Raw genomic sequence first — 24642 nt, forward strand, 5'->3', positions numbered from 1 at the left:
GTCATTTTCGATTAAAAAATCACGAATTATAAGAACTTCACGCATTTAAGAAACAAAAAAGAAATAAAACAAAAAACCAGAAAATGCTGCACTTTTCCAGTGTTGTATTTCAAGTATAAAAAAACTTACTTGACACTAGAGGTCCGGTTGCCTACCTGACATTAGAGGTCCGGTTGCCTAGCTGGTTATTGCGGCTGTGCTAATTGTTGAAGGACCTAGGTTCGAATCCTGCAGCAAGCACGGTTTTTGCGGTTTCAAAAAAAAGTAAGGATGAATGTGCTGAATGGGCCAGCCCAGCACGGCAGGGTGTGCACGTCCGTTAATGTACAGCGTATACATGATTCTCAAAAAAAAAGAGTTTATAAAAAATGCCTATCATGACCTTACTTATGAAGAGGTATGGGCTAATCTGAGCCGTCCTTGTGTCTAGGGGTGTACCAAAGCAGAAGTGAAATTACATACTGTGCACGAAGAGACCTCCTCCTCGACCTCTCAGGTGGAGATGCTATTGGGGATGCCCCTGGCCGTGAGCCCTTCGGCCTCATCCGTGTGGTCGGAGGTGTTGGGGTAGGGCAGCATGTAGGGAAACATGGCTGGTCCCATGCGGTTCTTCAGCTGAGGATTCACGTTCATGGCCAGCACATGTTTCTCGATGTCCTCCAACCTCACGCCGAACTGCTTGAACGCCTCCAGCGCCGTGGCGTCCGACGTCCACTCCGGCATGTCGTGCTGCCCCAGGTAGAGCTCGTCGGAGGAATGCTTGGACAGGACCCCTATCAGCGAGATGCCGATGAGGGCCTGAGACGGGTGGGTGATGGTGCGGAGGAACACCTTCACCGGATCTTTCTCTAGCTCCGCGTACTCATCGGAGCCTCGCTCGGGCATCGGGCGCCGGCTCGCCGATGGCTTGTTGGGGTGATAACTTGAGTAAGGGGTAGAGTGGTCGCATGCCCCTCCACCTCCAAGGTCTTTGAATCAAAAAGACTCGTAGGTACTAAATCTTCGGACCCCGAGCTCCCTCCTCCGCCTAGGGTTCCTGTGCCGCCGCGGCCGGAGCCCGCCGTCGCCGCGAGCCTCTCCCACTCCCCCACCCCTCCCCCTGCCCCTCCTCCCTTCCCAGTACCCCCCGCGTCGCCTCCCCGGGCGAGGCGGCCCGGGGGCCCTTCCGCCGCTCCCCTCCAGGCTCTCTCCTCGCATCTCCTTCCTCCCGCCGCCGCCAGCGAGCGCCGCCGGGCCTCGGCCACGTGGTGCTGGCGGCGGCGGGCCTGCCCTTCCCCGTGCGTGGCCCCCCATGCCCGGCCGGTGGGGGCTGGCGGCGGTGCTCCTCGACCGGCGTCGGTGTGGCCCGTCGGCGGTGATGCCGCGTGCCACGGTGGTGCTCGACGCGGCGGTGCGGCCGTTGGCCGTGGGGCGGCGCGGTGGTGCTGGTGGCTGGCGGCGCCCGCCCAGCCTAGATCTGGGCCCATTTGGGCCCCATCTGGGTTTGGGTTGGCCGGTGGCTCTGTGTTCCGCGGCGTCGTTTCCTGGTGATGGCATGTTGGCAGCGGTCTCGGGTGGTGAGGACTTCGTCGGTCGGCGAGTTGCAGCGTGGCGACAGGATTGTCCGGGTCCAAGTGGACCCGGCCGGGCCGTCGAGCGGCCCGGCAAGTCCTCGTAGCCGCGTCCGGTCGGCTCCGCTGCGGCGGTGGAGGTTGTCCCCTCCCCCCGTCCGAGTTGTGCTCGCTCCCGTGGCCGGGGTCTCCTTGCCCGAGCTAGGCCTCGTGTTGGCAGCTCCAGTGAGGCGGCGGGGGTGTCCGGTAACCGTGGTGGCACAGGCTGGTGGGCGGCTGTTGTGGTGGTGCATCTTGAAGTGCCTCGGGTGATGGTGGTGGTTGTGGATCGGGAGAAATCCTTGTCGGCTTGTCCGGCACCGACGCGGTGACGCTTGCGGGCGCCATTGGACCTTCCTGAGGGGCGTCGGATATATCCCTTCCCCACCATCCTTCGTGTACCGGGGGAAACCCTAGAACTTGTTCGGGCAACAGCGGCGGCGTCGTCGCATTCCTTCTTGAAGGTGTTGCTTGGTGCGAGGCGCTTCGAGATGCTGAGAATGCGGTGGCACTTCGTCGGAGGGTGCAGCGGTTGCTGGTCTTCCTTTCGTCGTTGATCTGCCAGTGTCGGCATTCATTTCTCTTTCATTTTCTTTTGTTTTTTTTTGGGTTTATCTGTGCTGCGGCCCCAGCGTGCTGGATGTATCGGAGGTTTGCTTTATAATATAAAATGGGGGGAAATCCTTTTTCTTAACCTGAGTAAGGGTACTGCCCAAAGTTGACGGCCGCGTGCAGAGCCGACCCAATCCAGATAATGGTGATGCAGGCCTTGACCAGCTCCGCCACCGTCTGCATGTTGGGCCACCAAGGTGCATCCTTGAGGTCGCCATGCCCGACCTCTCGCACCTCCATCCACCATGCCTGCGGCTCTACGTCTTCCAGGAGCACGCCGTCGTCAGTGTAGTAGATGACCAGGTAGTCTACCACCCACTGCTCGGGGTTCGGCTCCTCTACAGTCGTGTTGTTACTGTACCGGTACAGTAGCTAGTAGAATCTGCATGGATTGGTGGTCGGTGCGCGACTGAGCGTCGACGGATAGCAAGAACGGCGCTAAACATCCTGGCCGGGCAAGCTCTTCCTGAGGAAGAAGGCATCACTGTTACGGAGATGGAGGGGAAGAAAGAAGAGCCTTCCGATTGGATTTGAACGGCAGATTCTACTAGCTACTGTACCGTAACAAGAGGAGCCGAACCCCCTCGATGGCATGCCAGATGGCCATCCCGTCCGTTGCGTACGGGTAGTCCTTGATCAGCAACCGCACCTTGTACGGACTAGTTGGGTCTTCCACCGCCATGCCCCTGCACCAGATTGATTAATTGTTACCAACCATGGTGTACATGGATTATTGACTAATCCTCGCATTTAATCGATTGTCCTGTTTAGTTAATATTCTACCCACCTCTTGATTAGATCGTCGGGGAGAGCTTGCTCGGTGAAGTTCCAGTTCTTGTAGGCGATGCATGGAAGACATCGGCATCGCGTGCTTGCCCGGGAAGACGGTCAACTCGATGACGCCGTCCTCCTTGATGAGAATCTCCCGCGCCTGTGTATTTATGTTCATCGTGTCACGGTAGTGCAGATGAAGGGAGTTAATTGAATGGAAGTATCACAATTTGAGGCAGAACATGCAGATTGGTACTAACTTTACTAATTTTAACATGAACTCAACTTCCGTAGCAAACAATGCTCATAATCCAACAAACAAAAGTGCATTATGTCAAACAAAGTTCATGATTCAACAAAAAAATGCACATAAGGATAACATCAAACTTAGCATTTCAAATTTCATCCTTGAGCCGCGGAGGAGGTGGCCCATGTCCGGAGGCAGTTGTTGCGACCGCTGACAACATCAAATTGGCCGAAGCAGCCACGGTCGCCTTCGCCTTCTTTGCCTCCCGAGATGGAGTCATGATGGGGTTGCGCGCCGCCACCACGGGGTTTAGCTGCCGGCTGCTTCTTCATCGACGGGGCACCTGTTCCCGCTGCAGTGACCGGCCGGGGTGGGGTGACACTGACGTGGCGGGATGGGGGGCGCGACATGGTGGAAGAGGCGGGGTTGGGGAAAGGTTGTAGCGCCGGCGGCGGCCGCGACGAGGTGGGTCGACCGACGACGGCAGTGGCGGGGTCGTCGGAGTCGGAGTCGGCCATGGGGTCGGGCGGCAGCCGGCAGCAGGCGTGCGAGAGGAGGCGAGACATCGGGTGGGCGGCGAGAAGTTTCAGAGTGGGCAGTTTGGCTTTGGTGCGAGGTTGGGCGTTTTACATCACCAAGCGCCTGGTGATGTATATATGGATCACCAACGGTTATATTTTATATCTACATCATATATTGCAGCTACGTTTTTCGATCTCGCAGATGTAAAAAAGCAGTTATTTATACATCTACATTATCTATCAAAGATGCTCTTAGTGTTCCGGGCTCCAATCCTCCTCAAGTTTATCCATCATATCAATATTATACTTTATACTCCCTCCGTCCGGAAATACTTGTCCTAGAAATGAATAAAATGGATGCATCTATAACTAAAATAAGTCTAGATACATATATTTGTAGGACAAGTATTTCTAGACGGTGGGAGTATCAAAATATTAGACGTTTTGAGTTCAATTGTTACGGAGGAGTAAAGGGAGTAGTTTTTTCTTTTTTTTTTTGGCTTCGGCGAGGGCACCTCCTACTCACCTGTCTCAGGCCTATCAGCCATTGGCCCTAGTAACCAAACCGCCGAGCCGCCGCCGCCGCCCCCCGAGGACCGCCTCCGACGAATCCCCACCCCACCGTCATCCTGGTACCATAAAGTCCCACCTCCACTTGCCCTTCAGCGACCGCTCTCTGATTCCCGGTTTACCGCATCTGACGACGAAGGCGACGGAGGCCGGGCGAATCCCCACCTCGCCGTCGCGCTCTATCTCCTCGTAGTTCTCCGAACTGTGATCTTGAGCTTGCTACTCTCTGTGGGTTAGTTCTGTTGTTCGATCTCTCGGATTTGGTTCAGTCCTGCAGAGGAGCGCGAGCACTCGGATTGCTTGCGGCAACCCGTTCGATTCAAAGTCCGAACCTTTTTTGGTAGTGGCCTTGTCGGAGTCCAATTTCCGGCAGCAGGAGGGGAGGCCACCCATAAGTACTCCCAAGAGCCTGCCTGGCCGTGCCCTCTGTGTGCCCCATCCAGGATTGCAACCTTCCAACGAGAAATTGCTTGTTCTGAAAGTGCCGATTTATCTCCAATGGGTGGTACCTGTAGCGTATCCAGAGTGTCGAGTCTAGCTATCCACAGGAGGAATCTGCGCTCTCTAGTCTTCAGAGTGCCTGGGCTGCTAGGTCTTCTTCCTCCCTGTTTGCCGAAGAAATTCCTCAAAGAAAATCACATCCATGGACCTCTGACGGAGGTTGCAATTGCTGGATTGCCAGAGCTGCCACAGGATGTCCTGATGTCCATATTTGCACACCTGGAGATCCCTGACCTGATGTGTGCCTGCTCCGTCTGCACCTCGTGGCGCTCCGCATATTCCAGCCTGCACAAACTTGAGCAGTACCAGCGGCGCCAGACGCCGTGCCTCTTATACACATCTGAATCCGCTGGTGAGAGCGTTGCGTGCTGTTAGATATGTATAGTCTCTCTTGCACTTTACCATACACATGTATATGTACTGGCCCTTGGCCTTCCTGTGAATTGAGTTGCCCATTCCTAACATGATATCAGATGCTTAGGTTTCTCTTTCGCTCCCGCACGCTCGCAGCTCCGTGCCTAGCTCCCCCTCGCCGGCCTCCCTCTACCTCGTCGCCGGCGCCGGCCACCTCCTCCCTCGCCCCCGACTCTTCCTCCCCGCCGCCACGCCGTCTCGCCCTGGCTTGCGCTGCCCCGAGCTCGGCCGCGGCCTGCCGTCGCTGTCCCGCGCCGCCCCGAGCGCGGCCGCGGCCTGCCGTTGCCGCCTCGCGCCGCCCCGCGCCTTCCCGTGCTCGGCCGCGGCCGGCAGCCACCTCCCCGCGCCCCGGCAGCCACTGGCCGCCTCCTGCTGCAGCCGGTGCTGCCCAGGTCCGGCCCCTCCCACGCTCGCCCTCCCCCTCCCCCCGCTTCCTCCATCGGGGCTGGATCGAGCCAGCGCGAGCCCGATCCCGATCTGGATCAGGGTCTCCTGTAGCAGTTGACAAAAAAAAAGAGCTCATCATGTCTTCTTCGGGCTATGTCGCCGTTCCTCGGTGCTCGGTGATCTTCGATGGCACCAACTATGCCGAGTTTGCGGGCTTTATGCGTATCCACATGCGCGGTCTCCTTTTGTGGGGTGTTCTCTCTGGCGAGGTCCCCTGTCCGCCTTGCCCTGTTGCTCCAGTGGCTCCTACCCCGCCAGCACCGCCGGTTCTTGCTGCTGATGCTTCCCAGGCTGATCGTGATGCCGCCAAGGCTCTCGATGATACTGCAGTTGATGCCTATGATCAGCAGATGTCAGCCTATTCGGATGCCCTTTCTGCCTATCGTGATGATCTATCTGCTTACACTCAGTGGTGCAATGATGATGCTCGTGCTGCTGCTGTTCTTACTGCGAGTGTCCTTCCTCAGTTCGCCTCGAAGTTCATGGGACTTGGCACAGTTGCAGCGATGTGGTCTTATCTCTGTCAGCGCTATCAGCCCTCTGGTGATGCTCTCTACCTATCTGTGGTGCGTCAGGAGCATGCACTCCAGCAAGGTGATTCCTCTGTTGATGAGTTCTATTCACAGTGCTCTGCCATCTGGCGTCAGCTTGACTCTCTTCGGACCGTCGTTTGTGGAACTTGCCGTTGCTGTCAGACTACACGGTCCGATTTGGAGTTTCAGCGGGTTCACGAGTTCTTATCTCGTCTTCGCTCTGAGTTCGAGCCTCGCCGTGCTCACCTGCTCGCTCGTGGTCGTGTTCCTATCTCGGAGGTACTTGCTGAGCTTCGTGCTGAAGAGACCCGCCTACGCTCTGCTGGGTTACTTGTGGTTCCATCAGTGTTGGCCGCCCGAGCTCCTATGCCACCTGCTCGCCTCACCGCTCCACCGCTCCTGCCTACTCCTTCAGGGGGGTGGGTCGTCCTTCTTATGCTGAGAGGGGCCGGTCGCGCCGTGACACCTTCTGTGGCTACTGCTCTCGGCCAGGTCACCCAGAGTCTGATTGCCGTGAGAAGAAGCGAGACCAGAGGCGCTCCTCTTCCAGTGGGACTCCTGGATCCTCCTCGACCCCGTCACTCACTGACCAGGACATTATGAGGCTCAAGCGTCTCTTAGCTTCCTCAGGCTCTTCGTCGACCGGTTCCGCTGCTGCTGTGACTGCAGCCACTGCTCCACCACCGCAGGCATCTACACAGTCAGGTACATCTTCGTGGGTTCTGGATTCTGGAGCCTCTTTTCATATGTCTTCTGATTCTTCCGTGCTGTCTTCTCTCCGACCTCTTGATTCGCCTGTTAATGTTCTTACCGCTGATGGCACACCTCTTCCTGTTGCTAGCCGTGGTCTTCTTTCCACTCCATCTTTTTCTGTTCCTAGTGTTTCACATGTTCCTCGCCTCACCATGAATCTTTTTTCCGCTGCCCAACTTACTGATTCTGGTTGTCGTGTCATTCTTGATACCGACTCTTGCTCCATTCAGGATCGTCGCACCAAGGCTTTGGTTGGTGCTGGCCCCCGGCGCCGTGAGTCAGAGGGCCTTTGGGAGGTTGACTGGCTTTGTGTTCCTTCCGCTGCCACCACTTCAGCCAGCTCCCATGCTCTTGCTGCCTCTTCGTCTGCGTCCTTCCAGCAGTGGCATCATCGCCTTGGTCACATATGTGGCTCTCGCTTGTCTTCTTTAGTTCGTCAGGGCCTCTTAGGGTCTGTATCTGGAGATGTTTCTTTACATTGTAATGGCTGCAGACTTGGCAAACAGACCCAGTTACCTTATCCTACCAGTGAGTCGGTATCTCAGCGTCCTTTTGACTTAGTTCATTCTGATGTATGGGGTCCTGCTCCCTTTGATTCGAAAGGTGGTCACCGCTACTATATCTTGTTTATTGATGATTTCTCTCGCTACACTTGGCTCTACTTTATGAAATCTCGTAGCGAGGTTCTCTCTATATACAAACGTTTTGCTGCCATGGTTCACACCCAGTTTTCCACGCCCATTCGTACTTTTCGTGCTGACTCCGCTGGTGAGTTTATCTCCCAGCTGTTGCGTGGTTTTCTTGCGGAACAGGGTACTCTTGCCCAGTTCTCATGTCCTGGTGCACATGCTCAGAATGGCGTTGCCGAACGTAAGCATCGTCATCTACTTGAGACGGCTCGTGCTCTGATGATTGCCGCTTCTCTCCCACCCCATTTTTGGGCTGAGGCTGTTTCTGCATCCACCTATCTCATCAACATACAGCCATCGACTGCTCTGCAGGGTGGTATTCCTATGGAGTGTCTCACTGGTCGCTCTCCTGACTACTCAGCTCTTCGTATGTTTGGATGTGTGTGCTATGTCCTTCTTGCCCCGCGAGAACGCACCAAACTGACTGCTCAGTCGGTTGAGTGTGTTTTTCTTGGCTACAGTGATGAGCACAAGGGCTATCGCTGCTGGGATCCTGTTGGTCGTCGTTTGCGCATCTCGCGTGATGTGACCTTTGACGAGTCTCGCTCTTACTACCCACGTCCTTCTACCTCGAGCTTCTCTGTGGACGATCTTTCTTTTCTTCTTCTCCCTGATACACCCTGCTATGTGCCTCCTCATGTTTTTCCTCCTCCGCCTGCACCTCTCCTTCCTTCTCCTTCACCACCGACACCATCTTCCCCATCCTCCTCCTCCAACTCTCCACCATCATCTCCAGTCCGTCGCCCTCTCTCACCATTTCCTCTTCACTATACTCGTCGCCCTCGTTCTGAGGATGTTTCCCCTGATGCGCCTTCCACCTCTGGTGCACCTCCTTTCACGCCTCCCCCGGTTCATAACCTCCGTGCTCGGCCTCGCCCCCCGCCTGATCGCTACTCTCCTGATCGGTACGGTCTCTCTGTTATTGCTGAGCCCACTTCCTATCGGACTGCCATGACTCAGCCTGAATGGCAGCTTGCGATGGCCGAAGAGCTTGCTGCCCTTGAGCGCTCTGGCACATGGGATCTGGTTTCCCTCCCTTCCGGTGTCCGTCCCATCACCTGCAAGTGGGTCTACAAGATTAAGACTCGCTCTGATGGTTCTCTTGAGCGCTACAAAGCGCGCCTTGTGGCCCGTGGTTTTCAGCAGGAGCAGGGACGCGATTATGATGAGACATTCGCTCCTGTGGCCCACATGACCACTGTTCGCACTCTTCTTGCTGTTGCTTCTGTTCGTCATTGGTCTATCTCTCAACTTGATGTTCAGAACGCTTTTCTTAATGGCGAGTTGCGTGAGGAGGTTTATATGCAGCCACCACCGGGGTACTATGCTCCTGATGGTTTGGTCTGTCGACTTCGCCGCTCCCTCTATGGTCTTAAACAGGCCCCTCGCGCCTGGTTTGAGCGCTTCGCCTCTGTGGTGACTGCCGCTGGCTTCTTGCCCAGTGATCATGATCCCGCGTTGTTTGTTCACACGTCTCCTCGTGGTCGGACTCTGCTCCTTCTCTATGTTGATGACATGATCATCACTGGTGACGACTCTGACTACATAGCCTTTGTTAAGGCTCGCCTTCGCGACCAGTTCCTCATGACTGATCTTGGTCCACTTCGCTATTTTCTTGGGATTGAGATCTCCTCGACCTCTGATGGCTTCTACATCTCCCAAGAAAAATATATTCAGGATCTTCTTGCTCGCGCTGCTCTCGGTGATGAGCGCACAGTTGTGACTCCTATGGAACTCAACGTTCAGCTTCGTGCTTCTGATGGTGACCCTCTCCCTAACCCCACTCGCTATCGTCACCTTGTTGGCAGTCTTGTCTATCTTGCTGTTACGCGTCCTGATATCTCCTATCCTGTTCATATCCTGAGTCAGTTCGTTTCAGCCCCCACCTCTGTCCACTATAGTCATCTCCTCCGTGTTCTACGATATCTTCGTGGCTCGCTCTCTCAACGTCTTTTCTTTCCCCGCTCCAGCTCTCTTGAGCTCCAGGCCTACTCTGATGCTACCTGGGCTAGTGATCCCTCTGATCGACGCTCGCTGTCTGCTTATTGTGTCTTTCTTGGTGGCTCTCTTATTGCCTGGAAGACAAAGAAACAGACTGCCGTTTCTCGCTCGAGTACAGAGGCTGAGTTGCGAGCCATGGCTCTGCTGACGGCTGAGGTGGTCTGGTTACGGTGGTTACTTGAGGACTTTGGTGTGTCTGCTACTACCTCGACTCCCTTATTGTCAGGCAGTACTGGTGCTATCAGTATTGCGCGTGACCCGGTGAAGCACAAGCTCACCAAGCACATCGGTGTGGATGCCCACTTTGTGCGTGCTGCTGTGCAGGATCAGACTCTCGCTCTTCACTATGTGCCCTCTGAGTTACAGTTGGCGGACTTCTTCACGAAGGCACAGACTCAAGCGCAGCATAGTTTTCTTCTCTCCAAACTCAGTGTTGTTGATCCACCATGAGTTTGAGGGGGGGGTGTTAGATGTGTATAGTCTCTCTTGCACTTTACCATACACATGTATATGTACTGGCCCTTGGCCCTCCTGTGAATTGAGTTGCCCATTCCTACACGTGCCTCTACAGCCTCGCGGAGAAGAGGTCATGCAAGTTGACTCTCCCGGAGCCACCTATTCGCAGCAGGTATCTGATTGGGTCATCAAATGGCTGGCTGATTTCTGCTGATGAGAGGTCCGAGATGCATATTGTCAATCCCATCACATGTGAACAGATTGCTCTCCCGTCGGTGATCACCATCGTGCAAGTGACTCCCGTTTTCGATGAAACAGGTGCCTTATGTAAGTACATTTACTCTCGGGACACGACGGAGCACCGTAGTACCACAGATCCTCAAGCCGTCGATCTTGGCGAGCTGCGACAATACCTACAGAAAAAGGCATTTGTATTTTATGATGCATCCACAGGAGGCTACATCGCGGTGCTTATTCATGATCCAGATGGGCAACTCTCATTTGCTTGGTTAGGGGATGACAAGTGGACCTGGCTGAAACTACGTTGCTTTTTTCAAGACTGCGTGTACAAAGATGGTATGTTATATGCAGTGGCATCACTAGGAGAAATTCACGCCTTCGATCTCAGAGGCCCTGTGGTCGCAACGGAGTTAATTGCAGGCTGGGCAGATATCTTCAGTTGTCCAACATTTTACATTGTTCAGGCTCCATGTGGGGATCTGATGCAAGTTTTTAGATCCCAACATGTGGTTGACTGTGATCCATGTGCTGACACTTCAACGCATGTCCACTATACCTCTAAGATCAAAATATTTGAAGTTGAGACTATGCCTGAAAAGGTTGTGGGAATAAATAGCTTGAAGGATCATGTGTTGTTGGTTGGGCAGAACCAATCACTTTGTCTCTCTGCTGAAGAATATCCACAGTTGAAGGCAAACAATGTGTATGTTACTGATGACCACAAGTATCTAACTTTTTACAAGAATAACCGGCGTGACATTGCAGTTTTTGACCTGGCAAATAACAGTAGTGAGGAACTTGTCTCCCCTCCACTTTGGTCCAACTGGCCTACTCCCATATGGATAACACCTAGTCTTACAAAACTGTATCCAACATTGGACAATCTATGAGTTTTTCTTCCTGTCCAGATAATATGATTGTATAGCAGATGATGTAATGCAAATGTTTTATATGGAAAAGGGAATAAATTATGATCATTGATTGGAGGACATTGCAGTTGGTGAGAGTTGAGGGTTAAAATCCAGCTCTAAGGTCTGCATCAAATGCTGCATGTTCCTCTGTTGCTTCAAATGGGTGGCATGTGTAATAGATAAGCTTGAAATGTATATGTTTTTTCTTCCAATGCACCTTAGTGGCTTGTTTATGTATATTATACTGTGGGGCTTTGTTTTGACAATGCTGCATATTACTCTGGCACTTGCCTCTTATTCATATAGGTCGAGACTAAAACGACATTTTGGCCTATGGAGAATCTAAGCCTGTAGATACAATTCTACAGGAATTGTTCTGAACATTGAATACTGTCACTCCAGCACATTGCAACAGATGCTTTTTGACCATGGCAAACTGGTATCGGGCAGGCAATGTGAAGGTGATCATATCTTGTGTTATTTTCCCTGGTTTGAATATGGACCATACTGAAATGGGCTCCTAATCATGTATGCATTGCTGTTGAACCACTTGTAATGTTTCTCACCAAAGCTAAATACATAGAGCACACTGATCGGTTCTTTTATTGTATATTGTTTCAACATATCTATTAAGTTCATCTTGAGACACAATTTCTGTCTTGTTTGGCCTTGGCCTCCAGTTTCTTAGCTGGAGCCACATCCACTAGGTTACAGTTAGCTTCACATACCTTAAAAACTAATGCTAGCTTTGCTATAAAGTGGGCTGAATAATATGCACAAATCATTACCAGATAGACAAGTATTTCTAACGATTGCAGCTTCTTCAGAAGAATGTTAACATCAAATTCTGAAAATAGAATGTGGACACCATATCAAGAGACATCTTCAGCATCCATCTTCTTATATATGTAGTTGAAGGTGCAAAGTTCCATCTTTGTAAAGTGTGAGCTTTTCGTGGAATTTTAATTATATAATATTGCTCACCATAGTGAATTGTCTAACTTGCTGCTTCAATATAAGGCAAATGAGTGCAAACTAGATACTCGACCGAGTATTGTGGGTTAAGGTCTTGGTGTGGTTTTGGATTTCTCTTTATTCTTGGTCAGCTTTCCACATGTTTGAAAAGAAAGAAGTTCATGCCATTGAAGTAAATTTGGTGATGATCTTCATTTTTCAGGCTGCACATTTGCATCCATAGCATTTGAGGATCGTGGCATAATATCCCGAGCTCAAAGATTTTTTAGCAGCATTACAAATTCAACTGAGCAGTACTGAGGTACAATGTGGAAGTCAGAGTTGGTCTACTACATGAACTGATATCTGCTGCCCTCTAACATTAGGGGCTGTCCCTATATTAAGAAGAACTGAATCTGATGTTATCAATTGAACAGTGAACGACTAAGGGGAGCATTGAACAACTCAAGGAGAAGTTTAGATTATTGTGATGAATTAAAGAGAGAAGGATTACAGTCAGCTTGGGTAAATCTGGGAATATATAAAGCTAGAGGACTGGAAGTTCCCACAGGGATGTCAAAAATTGCCACAAAGAGGGCATGTATGTATTACGCTAGTGTGCACTTTGGTCTCGTGCTCATATCCAGCCTTTATCTGGCCCCTTTGATTTTCAAGACATCAATGCCACATTTGACTTGGCCAAAAAATAAAAAAAACACCTTGAGATGAATTTTGCTGCACATAGGTTAGGACATAGATTAACATGGAAGTACATGTTTTCCTTTCCAACCATAATAAGAGCGAAACGCAGTTTGATTTGCATTCTGAAATATAGCATGCAATTGTTCAAGCTGGGTGATTTTTCAACATTTATGTCTGCATTCAGTGCTTATTGAACTTTGCTGTGGTAACTTAGCTATAAGATATGGCTTTTGGTTTGCTAACTGTAATTGTCTCCGTAATTAAGACGCTCCTAGGATACTCGCACACCAGCTATGCTCATGCTTGTTACTGCTCCATAGCATGTTGGCTCATGCTTATCACTAACTTGCAGTCGCTCTGAAGCTGGACAACCTGTCTCATTGTGGCTTTTTTCGCTGTCGGAGAACTCAAAAATCATAGAGATTGAAGTTAAAAATACCACATTTGTTTCTGTACACTTTGCCGTTGGCAACAGACATAAGCCTACCCCACTCTGTGTTAAATGCAGTTTAAGTGGCAGATGCGTGTGAGCGCTGGCCCCGGGAACCCAGGAACAGAAGACGCTTCTCAAATGGTCATGAACTTCAAAGTGACATAAACTTGTATAAAGCATTAACCATGGAATCACCATATTTGTCTTGTCCTAAACTCGTATCAAGGCCGCCACGCGGTTGAAGCGAATGAGGAATACCCAATTGATGTGAACCTGGACATAAAACCCAAATGCTGAAGAGCATGTTGGTAGCGGCGCAGGTTGGCCAGCAGCTTCCGCTGCCAGCGGTAGGGGAGACGCCCCACAAGATGGAAAAGATGTGTTGTCTGTGTAAAGTCTACCTCTCTGGGCCAAGCTGCTGCACTCCTAGCACAAGCTTTGGGTCTGAGAAGCTCCGGTTCACAGTATGGTTGTTTTTGTTTCCTATGTTCAGACTGAATTTGTTTAGATTTACATAGTGAACAGGTTTGTGATACAAAGAAATTTCCTTTTTGATTTGTGGCGAGCTGCCATTTGTTCCTTCAACGCAAGCTTCAGTGTACAAACCTACAGGAGATAAATAAATTCAGGTTAGATGCAAAACATTGATAAACTAGTACAGTAGTATTCACTGAACTTGCTAGAAGAACACGGGTAGGGGAGGCCTGAAAAATCTGCCTATTGAATTCAGAATTTCCTCATCGCCACCGGAGCCCAGCCTTAACATCTTTTGAAATCTTCTGTCGCTTGCATCCGACACACACACACACAATTCTCAGCAGTGGCTTCTCCTTGCTTTGCTCCTCGTGCGAAGCACAAATCAAGCTGAAAATACAGTGAACGGGCGGTGTTATGATAACTAGTTAAAATATGCTGACAGTAAGACGTATTTCTTGTGTTCCACTTCCACATAGACACAGCCCCTCCAAACCACTGACATCCTGGACACTGCCGGTTTTCGAGTTTTGTTGCTGAAACTGTTCACTCGGCACTCCACGAAGACTGGATGGGTTTCCACATATCAAGCCATTGGGCACCCGGAAAAAATGTAATCTTCTGATTCTGGAGCACAAAGGAGAACCTTTACGACCATGCCACCACCTCTATCCTTGGTAAGAATTCAGTTTTTGAATACTTAAAGAAAAGTAGCAGTTGATCTTCAAATGAGAACTCACATTCCAAATGAAACTGAGGAGAAGATACCTCCTGGGATTTTAAACAGAATCACATGCTACCACATGTCCACAGAACAGCATCAGGACATAATACTTCCTTGGCACTTCTTACCACGTCCTGCATGCATGTTTCACCCCAAGCTGACCTTAAACAGAAATACCCATCCTCGACAATTCTCCGAGAAACAGTCAAACCTATGGTAAACTGTGAAAACATGATACACCTGTAAAACTCATAACCAATAAGTGAATGTCACCATGACGAAGCTGCCAGGACCTGGACGCTTGGGCGGTGGGTGATTGTCTTGGTGCCCAGGAAGCTGTAGATTATTTGGGTGAGGTTCTAGTTTCGACTGAAGACAGGTTAATTACTCTTGTGTCCTATTGCCCCATTAAATTAGGACTTTTTTTGTGCCTAGCTACGGGCTACGGTCTTATGTTTATCATCACATACTCTACCACAACTAACTCAGCATTGCCAAAAACTAAATGAATTGTAGTTGCCAGGACCTAAATCCTCAATGCTCAGTTCATAGTGAGAAGTGTTTGATTGATACCTGCTCCCGCGAGCGATCCTGAAGTGTTTATATAAGACTGAAGTATTTATGATTCGAAAAGAAAAATAAAGTACATAAAAACCATAGTTTTTAGTAGAGAAACCATGGTATTCTCCTAAAACTCTAAAAATACCGCACTGCCAAACGTATCAAAATATCAACACATCTAAGCAACTATTCAGAACACTCCTATTAACTTATCCACAATATGAAGGCAACTAGTTACTGTTGTTGGCACATTTGGGAAGAACTGGTCCTCCAGCAACAGATTATCTCTGAAGATTCTTAGACGACATTCAGCTGCTGTGTTTCAACTTTCAAGTTCCTTGATGGAATGCTGGAAGATCTGTTTCTTTGTGCCTAGCTAAGCTGCGGCCTTATGTCTACCACAACTCAGCATTGCCAAAAACTAAATGCTTGGTAACTAAATGCGTTAGTTTTTTTTCTCAGAGTTCTTGGCAGATCCTCGTTCATAGCATACCGAGAGGAGTTTGATTGATACCTGATCCCGCGAGCGCTCGCCCACCACAGCCTCCATGCCGCCGTTGCCGGGGATGCTCAGGATGCTGGAGGCGTCCGACGTGTCGTCGCCGGCGCTGCCGTTCCTCCCCAGGAAAGCCGCCGGCCGGCGTAGGAGCTCAACAATCTTCTGTGCTGTGCCATGGGGCGGGATAGCTTCTTGGCCGGGGCGGGCGTTCCTAGGGTGGGCACCGTTTTCTTGGCCGCGGCGGACGTCAAAGGGGGCGCCGTGTCCGCGGGAGTGGGGCGCGCGCCCAGCTGAACCCTACGCCTACGCATCCATGCCCGCAGGATTGTTCCCCCGGTTCCGGGCCGCCTTCTTCTTTTTCGCCATTAGCACCGAGCCACCGACCAAGAAGACAAGGCCGGGTTCCTTTGGGGATGCTTGCGCGTGGCGGGGAGGGACTGGGAGTGCAGAAAGGCGGATAGGCTGGCCGGATTCTGCTGCAGGTAGGGTTCCAGCAAGGTGGTGCGGTGGCAGCGGGCGACGGCGGATTTGTTGTTTCCCGGCGAGGTGGCGGGGGCGGTGGTTGGTTTCGGGGAAAAGAGCGCGGGGTGAAGGAGGGGAGGGAAAGGGAACAGAGCTTATATCGAAGTGGGCCTGTGAGACAAACGTCTCCCTTGGGCCGCGGTTTAGTACCATTCTCCTTTCTAAAAGGAACAATTTTCTGTTCTCTCTCTGTTATCTCTAAAAAAATATTGCACCCTACGAATTATGATTCATGTTTAGTTCGAAATAATTATGGTACACGTTTAATTTTGAACCCAAACTTCATGGATCTCAAGTCTCAACACTATTTAATTTACCTTATCTGCTCCAATCAGCGTGATTTTTGGCCGTGTGATGTCTTAGCATCGTTCGTATTTTTAGAAACTAGATTAGATTGCTTTGAACAAATAGACATCCTTTTTACAGTGCATCTAGATGTGATTGACTTGACCCATTCCATTAGCTTAGCACTTGATCATTTAAGTATATTGCTATTGCTTTCTTCATGACTTATACATGTTCCTATGACTATGAGATTATGCAACTCCCGAATACCGGAGGAACACTTTGTGTGCTACCAAACGTCACAACGTAACCGGGTGATTATAAAGATGCTCTACAGGTGTCTCCGATGGTACTTGTTGAGTTGGCATAGATCGAGATTAGGATTTGTCACTCCGATTGTCGGAGAGGTATCTCTGGACCCTCTCGGTAATGCACATCACTATAAGCCTTGCAAGCAATGTGACTAATGAGTTAGTTGCAGGATGATGCATTACGGAACGAGTAAAGAGACTTGCCGGTAATGAGATTCAACTAGGTATTGAGATACCGACAATTGAATCTCGGGCAAGTAACATACCGACGACAAAGGGAACAACGTATGTTGTTATGCGGTTTGACCGATAAAGATCTTCGTAGAATATGTGGGAGCCAATATGAGCATCCAGGTTACACTATTGGTTATTGACCGGAGACGTGTCTCGGTCATGTCTACATAGTTCTCGAACCCGTAGGGTCTGCACGCTTAATGTTTCGTGACGATCGATATTATGAGTTTATGTGTTTTGATGTACCGAAGGTAGTTCGGAGTCCCGGATATGATCACAGACATGACGAGGAGTCTCGAAATGGTCGAGACATAAAGATCGATATATTGGACGGCTATATTCGGACACCGGAAGTGTTCCGGGTGATTTCGGAGAAAACCGGAGTGCCGGAGAGTTACCGGAAACCCCCGGGAAGTTATTGGGCCCTTAGTGGGCTTTAGGGGAGAGAGAGGGCAGCAGCCAGGAGGTGGCGCCCCCCCATGGGAGTCCGAATTGGACTAGGGGAGGGGGCGCAACCCCTCTTTCCCTCTCCCTCTCCCTCTCCTTCCTTCCCCCTTCCTCCTCGTAGTTGGACTAGGAAAGGGGGAGTCCTACTCCTACTAGGAGGAGGACTCCTCCCCTCCTTGGCGCGCCCCAAGGGCCGGCCTGCCTCCCCCCTTGCTCCTTTATATACGGGGGCAGGGGGGCACCCTAGAACACACAACAGACATTGTCTTAGCCGTGTGCGGTGCCCCCCTCACTAGTAGAAAACGAAGCTTTATCACCGGTTCGTAAGGGCCTTTAGTGTCGGTTCCGCAACCGGCACTAAAGAGTGGAGACTAAAGGCCCCCCCTTTAGTACCGGTTCGGCACGAACCGCCACTAAAGGCCCACCACATGGCGTGAGCTCGCGCTGTGGTATGGGGGGCCTTTAGTACCGGTTGGTGTTTTTTTTTTGAAATTTTTTTCTGAAAATTTTGGGAAAAAAATTTGAATTTTTTTTCGATTTTCAATTTTCTGAATTATTTGATGATTTAGTCTCTAATCACCCCTCTTAACTACTCAAGTGTGGATCACTCATTCCAAATCGTCTAACTTCCCGGCCGGTCACCCATCCTCTCACTCCCCCAGCCTGAGCACGCTTAACTTCGGAGTTCTATTCCCTCTACTTTCCAAGTCTGCATTTGTTGTTTTCCTGACAAATGTAAGCTGACAATCCTATTAACCCTCAGCAGTTTAGCTGGAACATTAGGTCACACGTTTCACCGTTTGAGTTTGAAACTATTATTCTAAAAAACAGTAATTATTTAGTAACACTAATATTTTTTGAATAAGTTTGACCATAGTTTGACCAGATTTGACCAAAATTCAAAAAATTGAAATAATTATTTAGTAACACTAATATTCTTGAATAATTATGTAGTAACATTAATACTTCTTGAATAAGTAGTTTGACCAGATTTAACCAAAAAACTGAAATTTGAGCATATCTTTTTTCCTTTTGGAATTTGAGGATTCTAAAAAATTGCAAACAGGCCGTAGGCCGTCAAAATCGTATGTGGATTTTCGTGCTGAATTTTTTGATATAGTATACGTTTTTTTCTGACATAGTATGCAAAAGTTATAGTCGTTTTACATTTTCCCTACACTTTTTGCAAAACATGTCCAAATTGAAGTTTTCAAATTTTCCTAACTAGTAGATGTAGTAATATAACTACCTCTCGAAGGATTTTATTTTTTGAAGTTTTTATCATTTTCTTTTGATTTTTTCAAAACTGAAATGGCGATACACCGGCGGGGGGGGGGGGGGGGGGGGGGGTAGAGTTTGAAAATTGCCCTATAGTCCCGGTTTGTGTCTCCAACCGGGACTATAGGTCAGACCCCTTTAGTCCTGGTTCATGGCACAAACTGGTACTAAAGGTTAGCACTTTAGTACCGGTTTGTGCCACGGACCGGTACTAAAGGTGATCGTGGGGCCCCGGCCTGACGCCAGTCTGCTACCACCCCTTTAGTACCGGTTCGTGGCATGAACCGGTACTAAAGGTTCAACACGAACCGGCATTAATGCATAGCCGTTCGAACCGGCACTAATGGTACCATTAGTATCGGGCCAAAATCAAACCAGGACTAATGTGTCTCACATTAGGTCCTTTTTCTACTAGTGCCTCCACCATAATCCACCTCGGTCATATCGTTGCAGTGCTTAGGCGAAGCCCTGCGCCGGTAGCTTCATCATCACGGTCGTGCTGACAAAGCTCTCCCTCGACACTCAGCTGGATCGAGAGTTCGTGGGACGTCAACGAGCCGAACGTGTGCAGATCACGGAGGTGCCGTACTTTCAGTGCTAGGATCGGTCGAATCGTGAAGACGTATGACTACATCAACCGCGTTGTCATAACACTTCCGCTTACGGTCTACGAGGGTGCGTAGACAACACTCTCCCGCTCGTTGCTATGCATCACCATGATCTTGCGTGTGCGTAGGAAATTTTTGAAATTACTACGTTCCCCAACAGTGGCATCAGAGCCAGGTTTATGCGTAGATGTTATATGCACGAGTAGAACATAAGTGAGTTGTGGGCGATAATAGTCATACTGCTTACCAGCATGTCATACTTTGATTCGGCGGTATTGTTGGATGAAGCGGCCCGGACCGAGATTATGCGTACGCTTACGCGAGACTGGTTCTACCGACATGCTTCGCACACAGGTGGCTGGCGGGTGTCAGTTTCTCCAACTTAATTGAGTCAAGTGTGGCTACGCCCGGTCCTTGTTGAAGGTTAAAACAACACATACTTGACGAAAAATCGTTGTGGTTTTGATGCGTAGGTAAGAACGGTTCTTGCTCAGCCCATAGCAGCCACGTAAAACTTGCAACAACAAAGTAGAGGACGTCTAACTTGTTTTTGCAGGGCATATTGTGATGTGATATGGTCAAGACGTGATGCTAAATTTTATTGTATGAGATGATCATGTTTTGTAACAGAGTTATCGGCAACTGGCAGTAGCCATATGGTTGTCGCTTTATTGTATGCAATGCAATCACCCTGTAATTGTTTTTACTTTATCACTAAGCGATAGCGATAGTCGTGGAAACAATAGTTGGCGAGACGACAACGATGCTACGATGGAGATCAAGGTGTCGCGCCGGTGACGATGGTGGTCATGACGGTGCTTTGGAGATGGAGATCAAAGGCACAAGATGATGATGGCCATATCATATCACTTATATTGATTGCATGTGATGTTTATATTTTATGCATCTTATTTTGCTTTGATTGACGGTAGCATTATAAGATGATCTCTCACTAAAGTTCAAGGTACAAGTGTTCTCCCTGAGCATGCACCATTGCGAAAGTTCATCGTGCCGAGACACCACGTGATGATCGGGTGTGATAAGCTCTACGTTCACATACAACGGGTGCAAGCCAGTTTTGCACACGCAGAATACTCGGGTTAAACTTGACGAGCCTAGCATATGCAGATATGGCCTCGGAACACTGAGACCGAAAGGTCGAGCGTGAATCATATAGTAGATATGATCAACATAGTGATGTTCACCATTGAAAACTACTCCATCTCACGTGATGATCGGACATGGTTTAGTTGATTTGGGTCACGTGATCACTTAGATGACTAGAGGGATGTCTATCTAAGTGGGAGTTCTTATTGTAATATGATTATTTGAACTTTAATTTATCATGAACTTAGTACCTGATAGTATTTTGCATGTCTATGTTGTTGTAGATAGATGGCCCGTGTTGTTGTTCCGTTGAATTTTAATGCGTTCCTAGAGAAAGCTAAGTTGAAAGATGACGGTAGCAACTACACGGACTGGGTCCGTAACTTGAGGATTATCCTCATTGCTGCACAAAAGAATTACGCCGTGGAAGCACCGCTGGGTGCCAGGCCTGCTGCAGATGCTACTGATGACGTTAAGAACGTCTGGCAGAGCAAAGCTGATGACTACTCGATAGTTCAGTGTGCCATGCTTTACGGCCTGGAACCGGGACTTCAACGACGTTTTGAACGTCATGGAGCATATGAGATGTTTGAGGAGTTGAAGTTAATATTTCAAGCAAATGCCCGGATTGAGAGATATGAAGTCTCCAATAAGTTCTACAGCTGCAAGCTCCAGCGATCCATCTATGGACTGGTGCAAGCATCTCAGAGTTGGAATATACGCTTTGATGAGGTGATCAAAGCTTATGGTTTTATACAAACTTACGGAGAAGCTTGTATTTACAAGAAAGTGAGTGGGAGCTCTGTAGCATTTCTAATACTATATGTGCATGACATATTATTGATTGGAAATGATATAGAATTTTTGGAAAGCATAAAGGGTTATTTGAACAAGAGTTTTTCAATGAAAGACCTAGGTGAAGCTTCTCACATATTGGGCATTAAGATCTATAGAGATAGATCAAGACGCTTGATAGGACTTTCACAAAGCACATACCTGACAAGATTTTGAAGAAGTTCAAAATGGACCAGTCAAAGAAGGGGTTCTTGCCTGTGTTGCAAGGTGTGAAGTTGAGTCAGACTCAAAGCCCGACCACAGCAGAAGAAAGAGAAAGGATGAAGGTCATCCCCTATGCCTCAGCCATGGGCTCTATAATGTATGCCTAGCTGTGTACCAGACCTGATGTGTGCCTTGCCATAAGTCTGGCAGGGAGGTACCAAAGTAATCCAGGAGTGGATCACTGGATAGCGGTCAAGAATATCCTTAAGTACCTAAAGAGGACTAAGGACATGCTTCTCGTTTATGGAGGTGACAAGGAGCTCGCCGTAAAGGGTTACATCGATGCTAGCTTTGACACTGATCCAGATGACTCGAAGTCACAAACCAGATACATATTTATTATGAATGGTGGAGCAGTCAGTTGGTGCAGTTCCAAGCAGAGCGTTGTAGCGGGATCTACATGTGAAGCGGAGTATATATCTACTTCATAAGCCGAAAATAAGGAGTCTGGATGAAGGAGTTCATATACGATCTAGGAGTTGTGCCTAGTGCATCGGATCCAATGACTACCTTTTGTGACAACACTGGTGCAATTGCCATTGCCAAGGAGCCCAGGTTTCACAAGAAGACCAAGCATGTCAAACGCCGCTTCAACTCCATTCGTAATAACATTAAGGATGGATACATAGAACTTTGCAAAGTACATACAGATCTTAATTTGGCAGACCCGTTGATTAAACCTCTTCTACGAGCAAAACATGATCAGCACCAGGACTCCATGGGTGTTAGATTCATTATTATGTAAACTAGATTATTCACTCTAGTGCAAGTGGGAGACTATTGAAAATATGCCCTAGAGGCAATAATAAATTGGTTATTATCATATTTCCCTGTCGGATTTCGGGTTTCACAGACCCTCACTACTAGGGAAAACCTTATACACAGAACTTTAGCAGTAGCGCTTGTTAAAAAAGGGCGCTACTGCTAAATAGCAGTAGCGCGTGCACGATAAATGCGCTGCAGACACAAACGTAGCAGTAGCACGTCTACTTTTAAACGCATTAGTACTAAAATTCTCACTGCTAAGCCGATAGGCTACATATAGTAGTAGCGGTCTTCTAGAAAGAGCGCTACCGCTAAGTTTATTTTAGCAGCGCGTTTACTGTGAAATGCCCTACTGTTAATGAAAAGAAAATTAAATGAAAAACAAATAGAAAAGTAAATGAAAATGAAAGAAATAAAAAAGGAGAAAGGAAAAAAAATAAAATGTAAAGAAAAATAAATGAAAAAGGGAAAAAGGAGAAAGGAATAGCAGTAGCGTCTGTTCATCAGAGGCGCTATAGATAACTTAGCAGTAGCGCTTGTTTAGACCCCCGCTATAGAAAGAGAAAAGGAAATGAGAAAAGAAAAGGAAAATACATAGCTATAGCAGTAGTGCGTTTACTGAAAAGCGCTATAGCTAACTTAGCTATAGCGCGTTTACAGAAACGCACTACCGCTAAGTTTGACTTAACCCAAAAGCGGTTTCCCCCGACCATCACTTCTTCCCCAAATCTCTCGCCCACTTCGCCTCCGTCTCCACAATTCGTCGTCGCCCTACTTAGCCGCCGTCTTCTGCCGACGTCAACGCCCCCGGAGCCACCAGAGCCGCGCGCCGTCGGCGCCACCGGAAACGCGCAGCCTCATCGACGCCACCGGAGCCGCGCAGCCTCATCAACGCCACCGGAGCCGCCCTCGGCACCAGCGGAGCCACCCTCGACGCCCTGCCTCCCTCGCCACAACTGCCTCCCTCGCCGTTACCGGAGACGCCCCTGCCTCCCTCGCCACCACTGCCTCCCTCGACACGACCGGAGGCATCCTTTGTAAGCCCCACTCCTCCTCTCTCTCTCATGCATAGCACAAACATTGGACAGAGAACTAGCTAGCTAGGTTAACTAGTTTAATTAGGTTAATTATCTAGGTTAGTGCAAAAATTTAGTTAGGGCTTTGACAGAGAACTAGTTAGGTTAACTAGTTTAATTAGGTTAATTATCTAGGTTAGTGCAAAAATTTAGTTTGGGCTTTGACAGAGAACTAGCTAGGTTAACTACTTTAATTAGGTTAATCATTTAGGTAAACTAGGTTAAATAGCTAGGTTAACTAACTAGGTTAAATAGCTAGGTTAATTAGGTTCGTTAGGTTAGAGGAAAAAATTATTTTAGAGCATTAGGTGAGAAGGGTTAGAGAAGGGACAGAATTTGGGTTCTGTCCTAGGCACAGAAGTGTTTAGTGAGGTCATTTTGCAAAGGCTTTTGATTTTTGAAAAGACCACTACTTTTCTAGGAAAAGAATTTAGGAAAGTTTTATTTTAAAGATGATCCTTCCTAGACTTTTATTGTTGATTTTATCTTTTCATTGAAGTGGTCATGTTATATCTTTTCATTGAAGTGTGGTTCGATTGTGGGAATGAACCGCGGGTGGCCTATGTTTTGCCGGAATGTTGATTCATTTCCGTTCCGGCAAATTTCAGGTGCTCGATTTGTCCACTTTTTAGCAAAGGTCATGCCCAAATTTTCCGTGAATTTCAGCATGACTTGTGCTACAAACTAGGACATATCGAGTGCCCGCGATTTGCCGCACCGGGAAGGAGTCAACGTTCCTGCAAAGCATAGGCCTTTTTATGTCATTATTCATTTTATTAGGTCTAGAATTAATTGACTAGATTTAATCGTAGGAAACATGGCTAGCAACGATGAAGGACATGGTTCTGGTGACTGCGACAACGTTACCTGGCGGCAGAAGAATTGTTGGGGGAAGCCGACGATCAAGAGTTGATGTTGCTGGGTCCACCTGTCACATCGGATATTGAGACCGACATCGAGACATGCGCTGAGACTGAGACCGGCGCTGAGACTGAGACCGGCATCGAGACCGGCGCTCAGACTGAGACCGGCGCCGAGACTAGCGGAGCCGATATAGAACCGAAAGCAAAGAGGCAACGGCTTCCTAACAAGCTCAGGACTACTAGACTGGTGGTCACGGAGGTGGACGACGGCAATTTTGAGCCAACCGTGCCCGAGGAAGCGCGCGCGTGCTACGGGAATCAAATAGGCTACATCATATGGACAACCGCCACCATCAACGATGAGAAACTACAGAAGATAGATAATATGAGGCCCTCCCTCCTAAAGAAGCTGCACCAGATATTCTTGTTCCTGGGCCGGAATGAAAAGGATTATAAAGATCCAGATAAGGACCCGGCAATGAAGA

General features: G+C 48.9%; 2 protein-coding genes across 2 annotated transcripts; one reads left to right on the plus strand and one right to left on the minus strand.

The window, feature by feature from the left end:
- Nucleotides 1-492: 492 nt before the first annotated feature.
- Nucleotides 493-3035, minus strand: LOC123142421 (linoleate 9S-lipoxygenase 2-like). The gene is made up of 4 exons (XM_044561345.1): nucleotides 2989-3035; nucleotides 2782-2887; nucleotides 2285-2519; nucleotides 493-923 (listed from the first exon to the last, which is right to left on the minus strand). Exons 2-4 carry the CDS (start codon nucleotides 2881-2883, stop codon nucleotides 493-495), a joined length of 768 nt encoding a protein of 255 aa, XP_044417280.1. The 5' UTR covers nucleotides 2884-2887; nucleotides 2989-3035.
- Nucleotides 3036-4282: 1247 nt separating this feature from the next.
- On the plus strand, nucleotides 4283-11756 carry LOC123141045 (uncharacterized). Its single transcript, XM_044560289.1, has 2 exons — nucleotides 4283-5181; nucleotides 10192-11756. Exons 1-2 carry the CDS (start codon nucleotides 4809-4811, stop codon nucleotides 11232-11234), a joined length of 1416 nt encoding a protein of 471 aa, XP_044416224.1. The 5' UTR covers nucleotides 4283-4808; the 3' UTR covers nucleotides 11235-11756.
- Nucleotides 11757-24642: the final 12886 nt, after the last annotated feature.

This window comes from Triticum aestivum, chromosome 6D (assembly GCF_018294505.1).
Source record: "Triticum aestivum cultivar Chinese Spring chromosome 6D, IWGSC CS RefSeq v2.1, whole genome shotgun sequence".
Classification (NCBI taxonomy): Eukaryota; Viridiplantae; Streptophyta; class Magnoliopsida; order Poales; family Poaceae; genus Triticum; species Triticum aestivum.

Coding starts and splice junctions, on each gene's coding strand:
- LOC123142421 (XM_044561345.1), bottom strand. CDS start 2,883: ATGGCGGTGGAAGACCCAACTAGTCCGTACAAGGTGCGGTTGCTGATC. Junction 2,520..2,781: donor TCTGGCATGCCATCGAGGGG/GTTCGGCTCCTC, acceptor AACCCCGAGCAG/TGGGTGGTAGACTACCTGGT. Junction 924..2,284: donor TGGGCAGTACCCTTACTCAG/GTTAAGAAAAAG, acceptor CCCCTTACTCAA/GTTATCACCCCAACAAGCCA.
- LOC123141045 (XM_044560289.1), top strand. CDS start 4,809: ATGGGTGGTACCTGTAGCGTATCCAGAGTGTCGAGTCTAGCTATCCAC. Junction 5,182..10,191: donor TGGTGAGAGCGTTGCGTGCT/GTTAGATATGTA, acceptor CTGTGAATTGAG/TTGCCCATTCCTACACGTGC.